This window comes from Lissotriton helveticus, chromosome 6 (assembly GCF_964261635.1).
Source record: "Lissotriton helveticus chromosome 6, aLisHel1.1, whole genome shotgun sequence".
Lineage (NCBI taxonomy): Eukaryota > Metazoa > Chordata > Amphibia > Caudata > Salamandridae > Lissotriton > Lissotriton helveticus.
The window spans coordinates 1,103,292,138-1,103,306,332 of NC_136067.1; the positions used below are offsets into that span (position 1 = coordinate 1,103,292,138).

General features: G+C 41.6%; 1 protein-coding gene across 1 annotated transcript in view; it reads left to right on the top strand.

The window, feature by feature from the left end:
- The window catches only part of LOC144761652 (two pore calcium channel protein 1-like), a 603,295-nt gene that overhangs the window by 496,428 nt on the left and 92,672 nt on the right, over positions 1-14,195 (top strand). The window contains exon 14 of the mRNA XM_078646942.1: positions 8,283-8,352. Within this exon, the coding sequence (XP_078503068.1) occupies positions 8,283-8,352 (70 nt within the window). The remainder of the gene's footprint in view (positions 1-8,282; positions 8,353-14,195) is intronic.

Here is a 14,195-nt window from a genome sequence, read left to right on the forward strand (position 1 = left end):
GGGTCTCGGGGACAAGGGTGGGGGTGGGTATGGGCAGCGGGTGGTGGTGGGGGTGTAAGGCAGAGGTGTTCAATGCAGGGATGGCTATAAGGCATTTAAATTATAGTACAGAAGTGCAAATGTTTGTGATGATGGTCAATAATCGTTTTTTTACAATGTTTGTGATGATGGTCAACAATCGTTTTTTTACACTGTTTTTGAAATGTATAAAAGGTTGAAAATATGTACTATTAACATTAATGGTCTCAATGATTTAAAGAAGATTGCCATGTTTCGTACAATGCTTCAAACTCTGAATATTGACTTGTTATGTGTTCAGGAAACTCACATTTCATGGGATAAACGCTCTCTCTTGAATAATTTGGGTTTAGAAGTTTTGATTACATCCAAACAAATGGGTATCAAGAGAGGCGTTGCTATTTGTATGCGAAAGGGAGTAGGGAAGTGCGTAAAAACATCTTCTGATAAATGGGGGAGATGGGGGCTTGCGGAACTAAAAATTGGTAGCTGTAGATTTACTCTTTGTTGTCTGTACGGCCCCAATCTGGATGACGCTGAATTATTTAACTCTATCAATACAGAGTTATCCACTTGGACACAACCGATAATAGTGTGTGGGGACCTCAATATCCATATACCAGCCGATTGGAACATCAAATTAGGAAAGAGATATATGGGTCGCAAGATTCAAGCCTATAAAGCTCTTAGAGATCTGGTATTAAGTAACGGGCTAACCGATGTTTGGAATAAGCTTTATTATAATGACCCTGGTTATACTTTCTTCTCTATTCCCCATCGAAAATTTGTCCGTTTAGATTATTTTTTTGTATCTTCAGTTTTTCTGGAGAAAATCCGTATTGAAATATTACCACAGGTCATTTCAGATCACAACCCCATAATTGCAGAGATTCAATTCCCTACTGATTGTCAAAGCCCAAACAGATCCTGGTCATTCCAGAGGAGTCTATTATTAGACGAAGAGTACCTCCAGTTTATGGTTACAATTATTAAAGATTATTTTTCTATAAACAATGATTCTGCCTCCCCACAGGTAGTCTGGGATTCTTTTAAATCCGTTGTACGGGGGGAGACTATTAGTTTTGCAAATTACAGGAGGCAAAAAAATCAAAAAGACGTCAAGGATAGGCTAAACAAGGTTAGGCTGGCTGAGCTCGAATTATCCACCGCTTGTAAAAACAATGTTAGTATAGAGGATGCACAAACTCGACTAACTATTGAACGTTCAGGACTCCGTATACATATTGCCGAAGAAGTAGCTGTAAAATTTAAACAATATAAAACTGAACGTTATGAACTTAGCGAACGTACGGGGAAAATCTTAGCACAGCGTCTACGCCAAAAATCTTCTTTTAATGAAATACAATGTGTCAAAGACATTAATGGGGTGCTTCAAGAAAATAAGGAAGGAATACTAGACGCATTTCATGGCTTTTACAAGATGCTGTATAACGATTATAACAACGAAGTTGATAAGACTCTCAATCCTATAAATTATCTTCAAAACTCTAATCAACTGTCATTGTGTACAGATGATATCGATCTCTTTGCTAGGCCAATAAGTTGGGAAGAGATTGAAGAGGCTATTCTGAGTCTAGCTGCTGGCAAAGCCATGGGGTCCGATCAGATCCCCCTCGAATTTTACCGGACGTTTAGACATCTGTTGAAGACAGAATTATTAAAAATTTTCAACGTAGCATTTCAAGATAAACCTCCTGATTCTTGGTCGACTGCCATTATAGTTGTTTTTGTAAAAAAGAACAAGGATCCAAAGGAACTTGGCTCGTATCGTCCCATTTCCCTTATCACGGCAGATAGCAAGATATATTCTAAAATTCTTGCCAATAGATTAAATGACGTCATGGCCGGTCTGGTTTCTCATATTCAACACGGGTTTATTAAACATAGGGATACCACAGATCATGTCAAACGTGTCATTGCACTGTTGGATTGGGCCCAAGCAAAGGAATCCCCAGTCGGGGTGATCTTACTTGATGCTGAAAAAGCGTTTGATAGAGTAGACTGGGGGTTCCTTTGGTCGGTGTTAGAATGGAAAGGTTTCCCATCACAATTTATTAAAGCTGTACAGTCACTTTATTTTAATGCAAAAGGAGTAATAAGACTAGGTACGGATACTTCTAGACCATTTTCTATCACTAGGGGGACCAGACAAGGTTGCCCCTGTTCTCCACTTTTATTTGCACTTTATTTAGAACCTTATTTGAACAGATTAATTGTAGAACCTGGCATTCCATCGGTCCGACTCCATGAAGTAGATCACAAAGTCTTAGCATACGCAGACGATGTGGCTATTGTAACCCCCGACTCTTCCACTGCTTTACCCAAAATAATTGAAGTTGCTAGCGAATTTGGTAAATTTTCTGGTTATAAACTGAATGTTTCAAAAACTCAAATCATACATTCTAAAACAGGTACACCCACTGATCTTCCAATTAATTCTACTGCTACATACCTTGGTGTAACTTTATCTCCCAAAATAGACGACATTGTCGGATTAAACTTGGACCCTTTACTTTTATCTACTAATAGGACTTTAGAAAGGATAACTAATTTACATTTATCTTTATTTGGACGGACCAATGTCATTAAGATGTTAATTTTCCCAAAATTCCTCTATTTCTTTCGTACTATTCCTTTATTTTTTTCTATGTCTCTTTTTAATAAAATAGATAGGATGTTGTCCAGATTTTTATGGGGGTACCGTCGATCAAGAAGATCTCTTAAGTGGTGCACCCTTTCGCAAGGGCGTGCTGGGTTGGGATTTCCGAATTTCAGGATATACTATTGGGCTATTACTCTCAAAACTATCAAAGTTTTACTATTTCATGATCATGCTAATGAAACCTTTAAGGCACCTTCTATTTTTGAAATGCTTATGGGTGACCATGTGCGCCAATCGCTACTGATATTTATGGAGCCGAGCTATTACAAAAAAACGAAATTTAAGATCTTTCTCTCCGCTTTCTTGGCTTGGAGACAAATGAATAAAGCATTACGGATTATTCCTAAATATAATTTCTATACACCTATATGTTGTAATATTCCAATATCAGGGATTTCTCAAAGTATCCCTATTCATCGATCTCGTCTGGGACCGATCCACTCAATTGGGCAATTGTACTTAGATGGGACCCTAATGTCCTTTTCCGAACTTCAAGACACATTTGGTCTTTCTATAAATGATTTTTTCAAATATCTACAAATCCGTAGTTTTTTGGAAAAAAAAAACCTTCTATATAGTGATGTAATGGAGTCTAATGATGTCTTGGAGAGCGGTAGGAAGGATGGCCGTATCGGCACAGTCTATCAGTTAATGATTAATAGGCTGCATGATGACCTCGATCAACAAGTCCAGAAGTGGGAGAGGAAACTGTCTATAGTAGGGATTGATCTGGCAAGGGCATTCGAGATCAGTAATACAGTACTAATCAACAGCTCTCTTAAAAGTCAACACTATATGGCCTCTTTAGATCTTTATTATACACCTGCTAAACTTGTTAAATGGAAAGCTACGAAAGGTATCAATTGTAGCCGGTGTGGAATTTTAGCAGCAGACTCATGCCATATGTTCTTCAGCTGTCCCAAACTTACTGTATATAAAAATAAGATAGAAAAATTTCTGACCAATTTGCTCAATGTTAATATCAAATTATGCCCTTCTGTTACTATCTTTGGTGTATATCTTCCAACCGAGAGTTTATCTGTTGATCGAGAACATTTTCTTTTCATTGGAATGTCTATTTACCGCTTCTGCATTACTTCAAGATGGCTAGATGCTGATCCACCATCATTTGAACAATGGTTAGGAAAGCTGTTAGATATTTATCGAATGGACAATGCAGTTTACAAATTGAAAGGACGGAGAAAGAAGACATTTGCCAGGAAGTTATGGCTTCCTATTGATAATTGGATTTAATTTAACCATGATCACATCTGGAAAGAGAGAGCATTTTGAGTTATATGTTTTAAATTTTTGTCATTGAGTGTTATTGCCTTATTATTGTACCTTGTTCCATCCTTGTACTTGTTCTGCCTCTGCCATTGAAAAATAAAAAAAATAAAAAAAAATAAAAAGCAGTATGTCGAGTGCTGCCTTAAGATACATGTTAGTAGGGCAGGGCAACTTTTTTTTAATGTGACAGAAGTCCTTTGCAAACCTCTTTATTGGGTTTTACGTAGTTCATGGGATTATGAATCAATTTTTATTTTGCCTACGTTTTATGTTGGATATTCCTAAACGCAGATTGTATCTGGATAATTCTCACACAAGTGACTATCATGCGCCAATAGGTGGCACTGGCTTGGAAGTAACTCATCTGGGATGAACATAAATTAATATAGGCACCACCCCTGCGCGTTGATGCCAGTTTCTTTCATTCTGTGCAATTTGATGCAGATCCTGAGTTTCGCTCCCAACTTTTTCGCCCTTCTGACGGCTCCTACAGATTGCCAGTGGGTTAGACACCATCTCAGATGCTGAAGTAGACTCACCATGTGGTCCACCAAAAAGCACGCTTCGGAGTGGTAGTGCTCAAAGCAGTGGTGGTGTTAAATTTGCAGCTGCCTACTAATTCCAATTTACTAACTGAAAAACTCCAGCCAAGACCAGCTTCCTTGGAGCCTCTGTTAGCATTTATTGGGGCACTCACAGAGACCTTCATGGCCTTCCGGTCAATACCATGCTCCGCCTCTCCAGTTAGTCGTCCTGTGGTCAGCTGACACAAACTGGACTCTGGTGGCCCTGATTTTCTACCGAGACACGCTATAAATTAATGCATTGTAGTTCAGGTGTCAATGACAAAGTAAACCTCAATGTTTTTCTTTCTTATCCACAGACAAAGCATGCAAGCATATTGATGCTTTTGGAAAGCAGATTTTTCCCTAGCCAAAAAGGCCCTGTGCACCTTGAATGCCACATGTCCTGTGGGAAGGAATACACATACAATGTGGGATATAGCCACTAGATAGATTGTGGCAGCCGTTTCAGAGGATCTCAGGGCATCCCAGAGGATCTCAGAGCGTCACGTTCCCTAATGATTCAGGATGGACAGGATGTTGCAAAATATGTACTGCAAACCCGCATTGATTCATGGGCACCAGGGTAGTGCTCAAATGGCATACTTGGATCTGAGCAACTGTATTCTTCATGGACATGCTGTTTGATGGCTCTGGACTCTTCATGGAGAAGGCTGATTGGGCGCTAGAGTGGTTTGTGCAAAAGTGTGATCTCTGGGATTATTGCCACTAGGCTGACAAGTCCGCAAACAATATAGAATGTTTGCTATAATGCAACAGCAACCTTCTCTGTGGGTGCAGCAATCAAACCATACATTTCACATCAAAGGACGCGGTGGTGAGTGAAACCATTGACACAGCAGGTGTAGCAATCTTCTACTTCCTCCTCCCCTGCTGCAACAGCCTCAAAGTCACTTTAATTCACCCCCTTAGAACCACAGTCCGACATTAGGGGGCAGAATCCAAAATTTCCTTCCAGGATAGAAATCCATCTGTCAGACTGATGGGTTTTACAAATTGTTCAAACGAGCTATGCCCTTCCTTTTATTTCGTCCCCTCCTAATATCCTCTGCACCAGGAGAGACTTCTGCAGACCAAGCCTTAATTTTAATGTAGGAAGTCAACCTCCTACTGATGAAGTGTGCCAATGAATGAATGCCATGTTCAGAGAGAGGCAAGAAAAGGCACTCCTGCTACTTCCTCTTGCCAAGGAAGGACCGGGGCCTCTTGAGGTGGCTAGATTAGCAGCAGATTTTAATGGTGAACAACCACCTGGTAGGGCCCATGAACATCTAAACGAGCTGAGCACGAGTCGGCTGATAGATCACAAGTAGTAGTCTTCATCCCGAGGTTGACGGCTAGATTTATTCACAAAGTATCAACCCTACTGCACACTGGAGTTTCTGTCAGGAAAATTACTGGGAGATGCATTCTGGCTGTGATGGATAACAGCCCTCCTGTACATGTTCCCAATATTCCCTCTCACTCCTCTAGTTCAGAGTAAAGTTAGGCAGAGCGTGCCCAATTCATTCTAATAGCCCTGGACTGGCCCAGGAGAGTGTGGTACCCAGAGTGTGTTTGACCTCTGATCTTCCTACCTCTGCAGAAGGGCTTCCCATCACAGCAACAGGGGAGAGTTATGCAGCTGAATCTCTTCAACCTACACCTTCACGCAAGGAGATTGAACGGTGACAGCTGAGGTCTTTTGAACTGCAAACCCAGGTAGTGGATATCATCTTTGTAGCTAGACGTCCTTTAAGGTAAGGCATGTATGCAGGTTGTTGGAAAAAGTTTGCAGCTTGGTGGATAATCCAGCATTTTGATACTATGCAGACAGAGCTTTCTGGTGTGCTGTTGTTTGTGTTGTCACTGGCCCAGCAAGATCCTAGAGGTGGAACAGACAAAGGTTACATATTGCCATTTCGGGCCTTTTCTGTTTGCCACATCAACCTTCTCTTTTCAAATCACCAGTTGGGATGTATCATGAAAGGCCTAACTAACATGTTTTCTCCCAAACTATTTGTCTTGCCATATCGGGACTCAGTTTAGTACTAGTGTCCTTCATGGGCATACCATTTGAGCCTATGCATTGTTGCTACTTATAGCTTCTAACAATGAAAACCGTATTTTATTGCAAAAACTTTTGCACACTTCTGAGCACCAGATTCTCTTGGAGAAGTTCTCTACACCACTTGATCCCAAACAAATTGGTCCGGAGGACTCAAGCTCTCCATGGACTCAACAGTGGTTTTCTGAGTTGGCATTTCATTTCACAATTGATCACTGTATCAGTCTTATTCACTTTGCCACTCACCTCTGAAGTGGAAGAAAGGCTTCATCGTCTTGACCCTAAAAGAGACATGAGCTCTTACATTGATTGCACGAAGGGCCAACACATAGACCACCAACTTTTTGTGTGTTTTGTTGGAAGCAGAAACAGTAAAGTGGTGCATAAGAGCACGTTGTTGAGAGGGGTCATCTTGTGCATGAAGGTGTGCAACTCATTGGCCAGAAAAGAACCCACTGAAGGCCTGTGGATCCATTCTACCAGGGTCAAGGCTGCAACAACGACCAGTGTCGAGGCTACAACAACAACCCTGGGAAGGGGAGTGCCTGTCTTGGACATTTGCGAAGTTGTGACATCGGGGTCAGTTGATACTTCTAAAAAGTACTACCGCCTTGAGAGCCAGGTCTGGAGTGAGGGCCCTTTTGTCCAATCGGTCCTGCAAGACTTTTTGGTGTGAGTCCACTTCTCTGACCCTCCATTTTTTGGTATCTATTCTAAAGGGGAGTAATCTGCGATTAGACATATTATCTGCCCTTCAGTAACACTTTTTCTGGTGGATACTAACTGTAACCATGGATTTCTCACCCCCTCCCCATTCCGTGGAATGAGTATCATACAAGGTCCCAGGTTACATATCATCATGCAGTCATCGACAATTTGTTTAGATTTAGCCGCTCTGAGCAGTGGAAGGGAAGTAAATGAGGAAACTGATGTCCGCATGCAGGAATGGCATCCATATGCGGCTTTGCTCTGTCACTTTCGAGGCAAGCAGGAGTCGTTACTTGGAGAATTCTCCAGATCCAGTCTAGTACCTGGGATATTCTAAAGGTGAGGAATATACGATTATTTAGAGTATGCACCAGAATGCGGATTACCCAGGATAAGTAACTTGTGTTTTTGTGCAATGTTCACTTGAGGGACACTAGTTTAAGCAGAATATGTTTGTTGGGAGCTGGGAAACCAGTTGTGTGTCACCACTGCTTGTGCTTTGCCTGCAACATACAGAGTCTGACTTTGTAAACTGTATGAAAAATACATTGAATAGATGTATTTTGTTACTTTTTGATGCAAAGGTACACCTTACATACAATGTTTACGTAAGTGACTGCCCACGCATATGCTAAATAATGCACATCATTTTCAGCTAAATTACTTGTATTATGCCTACAAAAAAACCTTCCCTGCGTATAAGATATGTGTCTGTTATTATGAAGCATGAATTCGGTATTTTAGTTGAATGATGGTGCTAACAAACTCATGGGCCAGGGGTGAAAAACTCAACATGTTGGCATCGAATCTTTAAGATACTAATGTACAAAACTGCTCCCCATTTTCTCAGAGTGTAATTCATCTCTAATTTTAATCTACCTGCCACGATGATCCAGTGGCTTAAGGTCTTTTGTAAGTAGAAACTGCACTCATTATTCCCCCTTTATTTCAGATTTCGAGTGATTATGAATACATTAATTAATATTGTGCCTACAATGGTGACATTTGGTGGCCTTATTCTGGTAAGTTATTTTTCTGTGTTTTCTAATGTGTGCTAATAAAGGCTGATAAAATAGAAGTGGCAAAGACACACCTTAACGCTAAACGGTATTGTGGACAAAGTAGAGGAGAGACCATGATTAGATTTAGAGCAGGGAGGGTGGACCACAGATCCGCTACATCATTGAAGGTTATAGCCTCTGCTTCCCCTGAGGAGTAACACTCCATTGTCTACTTGGTCCCATATGAAACAGATGCTACATTTATGTGAATATTTCAATTTATACACTGACATGATTTGGAGTGCGAAAAATTCTATTACAAAAATCATTTATTTGAACAAGATTTGGAATAGTAAATAAGCAAATACATATGCTCATGAGCCCACTTCATGTAAGGTTTTTGGTGGCCTAACCTGATGCACATCAGGAACATTTGTTTTATACACATGCACAAAGTCTCATAAGGAATTTGAAATTGAAGTGCACACATATTGCATTCTACTTATGCATCCGCGCCTGGTACAATGGGTGTGCCAAGGGGTGTGAGGAGCATAGATTTCCATTTATGGACAAATACATGCCCTGAAATCTGTGCATGGTGCACTTCATTACTTTGTGGTCTCTATGAACTTATGCAAGTCTTCTGCAAAATGTAGAAATATAGAAATAGCCCTTGTCTGCATTGCAGTGCCATAGTCGGCAAGTCAAGATTTGTATGAGCAGTGAAGTAGAGCCTTACATTTTACATTTCATTTAGGAGTATTAATGTAAAAGGCCATATACATTAAAGGGCTCCCTTGTATGATTGTGCAGGGACAGGCAGACCTGCCAACTTACACGGTGCTTGCATTTGTTTGAATATGAGCTCATCTTTTGAAGCTATGACTATGACTAGCGTATGTCCATCAAGGGGAGAAAAAAACACCCCAGGACATAGGCATGAGCCTCAGCAAGCTTTCTATTTTTTTTTTTTTTTGGGGAGATGGGGGTTTTGTGGAGAGTAGGGGGCGCGAGTGCTTCTTAGGTACTTCTGAGCACAAGGCCCCAACCTCTCAAAGGGCCGCCCTCCTCCTCACGTGGTGAATTTATTATTTGTGGGCTAGTCTGGACAGGCAACTTCGACATTAGAAGGCCCAACAATATGCCTATATGTTTCAAGAAAACTATCCGTGCACACGAATGTAAAAGAACAGCCAACCTTAATTTGTGAGTATAGCATCTTCGCTCGTGTTCTGGCCCATGCATTTGCAGATACTAAAACTGCAGTTTAGCAGACAACAACGGTTCCTGTGGACAATCAACAAATGATGCTTAATATATAATAGCTCAATCACAATAATCGAAGACAAAGAGATGTCTGAAAGAGAAAAGGCATATAACACAAATTTTGTATGAAAATACATTGTTTTATATAATGTAATCACATTATTTTAAACCCAGTGCATGGTGTCCCAAGTGATTGTGATTGCACGAGGAGAGACAGACAGGTGCAGTTCTCTCCATGAGGCGAGCGTGATTAATTACTGCAGCTGGCTTTGGCAGCCCCTTTCATTCCATTATCCTCTCCGCACTGGGAAACCAAAAGACGGATTGTCGTCATTTTCTTTTGAGGCTAATTTAGAGTTCAGCCCTTTACCAAGGAAATTCCTGTCAACAGCTTATCTTCCTTTTAGAAATTATTAAGTCTTTCAACCTTGAGCCTTCCTGACTGTCAGTACCCTCCCCACTAAAGATGCTGGGCTGGGCCCTATGTGAGTACCCTTTTTACACGCACAAGGTGCACACCACATTATCTGACAGTCATCCCAAGGGGCCCCTTCATTGCCAGGTCCTGATGAGACCCCACATTGTTAAGTGGGTCGAAACGTCGTCGACTAAGTTAAGCCACTACTACTGTATTAGTAGGCTGCAAGCACATATTATGTATTGATTTATTGGTTGCTTTTGTACATTTTTGATGAAACCTTGCTTTTATGTCATAAAGAGTCACAATCTTAGGTTTCACAATCACTTGGGACAGGATGCACTGGATTTAAACTGTAAAGTACCCTAGTTCTGTGTGAGTAGGGTGTCACTTGATTTTTCATACACAACACTAAAACTGCAGGTGCACATTCATGGCAATTGTTTCATGAAGAAGTCCCTTTACATTTAAATATAATGCTCCTTCATCCCCATGTATCCTCTATACTGACAAGTGTATTAAGAGTTACCCATGATGTTCTGACCTCTTGCTGCATTCACTGTCAGCTTGGTCATTTTTAGCTCTCACCTAGCGTTGCAGCGCATGCGCTGCCCACTCGGCGAGACATATTGTGAGAGAGAAGATTTCAAAAGGGGACTTGAAACCCCGCCCATCCTGATCATTGGGTTGCGTCAGCGTTTATGATAAACGCTGGCTTCCCATTGAAAAGGATGCTTTTTGGTCACGGCTGTCGTGAAGCAATTTCTTATCTTTATGGGGCCATCTGTTTCTATTAGCGTGGAGGAACGCACTGCCCCGACGTCTCAAAGGAAAAAAATCTTGGTTTCGTCTTCAATCTCTTATGTTTAGGGGGCCATCTGTTTCTAATTAGCGTGGAGGAGTGCACTGCCCTCGACCTCTCAAAGGAAAAAAATCTTGGTTTCGTCTTCAATCTGTACATTTAATGCAATATAGTAAAAAAAAATCTTCTTGAACACTTCATCCGTTCAGTCGGTGCTCACGGCATGTGGCCTGTGTATGATCTCAGAGCGCGGCTTAGCTTTCAGGCGTTGATTCATTAAGAGCAGGGCAAAGTGTTATATGGGCGTGTTATTGACAAACCGTGTGACAGACTTTTGGGATCTGCGTATGCCTGTCGCAAAAGGATATGTTCAAAGCAACAACAGTTATACTTATTACTGGTATGTTATCATGGTCTCAGCTTTTTTATCCTTGAAGCGGCTACTGAGGAGGAAACGCGCTGGACGCCACTGTGCTTTGTATCTTGACATTAATGGCGCGGTGTCAGAGGGCCCTGTTATTGACATTCTGGGGACAGGCCTCGCCTTTATGGCTTGAGGAAGTCGGACCACAAAAGAGAACATTAAAAAAACCTGATGTGACTGACCTTGAATGTTACTCGATAGAGGCTAATATTGTGAGCGTGCACAGCAAATTGATCATGCAAATGGTATTTTTCTGACACTTCAATTAATCACAAGGTCCAAGATTTGTTTATTGGTCTTCTTGTCCTTCTGTAACCTGCGCAATCACTCTGGCCAGGGCCGGACTGGGACCTTGGACCTGCATCCAGCCCTGGCAGATTGCTGCTCGACCCGCCCTGGTAGGGGGGTGCTAGCAAGAAGCACTGCTCCCGCTTTTGTTACAGGTGGCCAATATTGCAGAACTGCTGCAAAACCAGCCCCCAGGGGCACAACACTTTCCCCCACCCCTCCGGCCCACCGGAGAAATGTCCGGTGCCAAAATGTCTAAATAATCAATGCATTTGTGAATGGTAACCATTGCTTAATGTATGATGGTCACCAAATTTTACCCGATTTTGCTTCCATGCATGTATATTTATTTTCTATGCAGATTGTATCTTGGAGGTTTTTGTTTTCAGTTCCTTGGTCTGGAATAACCCGTAGATGCAAAGAATCATTTTGATGGGCAGCGATTATAGGGACATAACTGTAATACATTTTTAGGAAGCCCAGAGTTTAATCAGTTATAAAAAGTAGTAAGATTTTTTTTTAAAACTTTGCATGTCGCTGCTAGAGTGCCAGGAAGTGCTTTGTGGTGAGAGAGGGAACAGAGGTTTTGCTGGTACAGATCTCCTAAGGATTTGTCCCTATGATTTTACTGCGTTCTGCTCCGTGTATTTGCTCACTGCAATTGCCCACCACAGCACTCCCTCTCAATTTGTAGTATCTGCTGTTTGTCATTTGTGGCTTGTACCCCAATTGTGGTTTCTGCTACTCATATATGGTATCTACTTCTCTTTATTTTCACTGTCTACCATTTACCATTCAAGCTTGCTGCACCTTCTGTACATACTGCCCCTTTTATGCCAGGTCTCGTGTTTGAACTTTAATTTGAAGTTAATTGATTATTTTCCAAAAAGCAAAACATTGGTTGGTGGGTCTTTGTGAAGCCAGTTTGTCACCTCTTTAAAAGTTGGCCAACCTTTTGTTTGCAGGTGTATGGAAATGACATTCGTTGAATGTCTTTAAGGATTTTAAAGTGTTGATTCATGCTTGTGTTAGTTTGTTGCTGGTGTCAAAGATTTTGGAGAAATGTTGGGTTGGTACGGTTGGTAGTTATCTGTGTGCTTGTTGTGGTTCAGTTTCCAAGAAAATCTTGAGAAGTTTACAGCTGTGCTACAGTGCTTTGTAGAAATGATAGTGCAGGCTCTGGTGTGGAGGCTAGTGCAAGCTATTTTTAGGGTCCCTCCATAACTGTAAAGCATCAGATTTTCTCCACTGTTTTTAGGTCTCACCTGAGGCAGTGCATGTGCTGTTGCTAGCGAGAAATTTTGTTTACATATATGGGGCTTGGAGCCTGCCCATTGCATACCGGTTGTTGGACTCACTGTCACACTTATTTGCTGGCTCCTGATTGGTCAGCGCATGTGGTTTAACTTTCTCTATGTTTCACCCCTCCATGGACCAAGTACTTTTGTTTAATTTTTTTTTACAGTTAGTATCCTGGGATTTAGGTACTTTTTTTAAGTCAGGTTTTTGTCGATGTCTGTAAATGCATGCAGATAAACATTATAGCTATGTGTAGGTGTATGTGTGTATATTTATAGTTTATAGCACGGATAGAAGAATGTTAAATGTATATGCAGCTTATGTCTAACTTATTTTCATGTATACATCCTGTTTATATATAGAGACATGAAGGGGCTTGCACCTCACCTGTAAACCCGGTCTCAAGGGGCATAGTGCAGTATTGATTCTACTAGAGGAATGTTTGTCCACACTTCGGGTGCAAGTCTTGGCGGGCCAACTCAGCCTCTCATCCTCCCAAGGTAGATACAAGTATAGCCATTGAGTTGATTAACAATAAACAGGCCCAGGAGATCTCACGGGGTGGGCGAAAGCTTTATAGATTATTGAGCTGCGTTACGTTATGGTACATTACCTTGGCTATCACCTTCCCCGACCAAGTTACATAATTCTGTGCACATCGTCACCCTACACCACACTCGGCACCAGTGGTGGTATTTAACCCTGTTACATTGAAACTATGTACCCTGCAGCTCTCACCTGAACAACACCAGCCCTACTTACGAGATATGTTCATTAACGGGTACGTGCTATGCAATGTAATAGGTGTTGCTTTTGGTATTGTAAATAACAATAGCTTTTAATTTTTTTAAAGGTATCACCATTTACAATACCAATAGCTCCAAAATTCGCAGTTGCGAGACCTATTGCTTTGTAAATGCTTGTTATTGAAAAGCGACCCACCCCTTCGCTAAATTGCTTCGGCTTAACCGGACTGGGCAGGACTACCGCCTCAGTGTACCTTTGTGTTAGATAAAATATTGGAGAGTAAGCCAGTGGTTCCACCTACTCATTGAGCTGGTAGGGTGCAGTGTTGAGACGACACAGGAAAAATGGAAGCCTGCTCGCTCCAGTGGAGTCTGTGCACCACCTGGCCCAAGACATGAGTAAGAAAAAAGAGGCCAGTGGAAGGGATTGTACACTAATAACCCACAAAGTGGCACCACCCTGGACTCTTTTCTGGCACGGGCAGTGAGCGTTATGGCCAAGGATATCGATTTGGAAGAGAGGAGATTATCCCTTGGTCTAGGAGTCTTCCCCTGCAAAGTACTGGCGGTGCCCCCACAGGGGATCGCACAGACTGTCTATTGTCATCTATGTCTGTATCC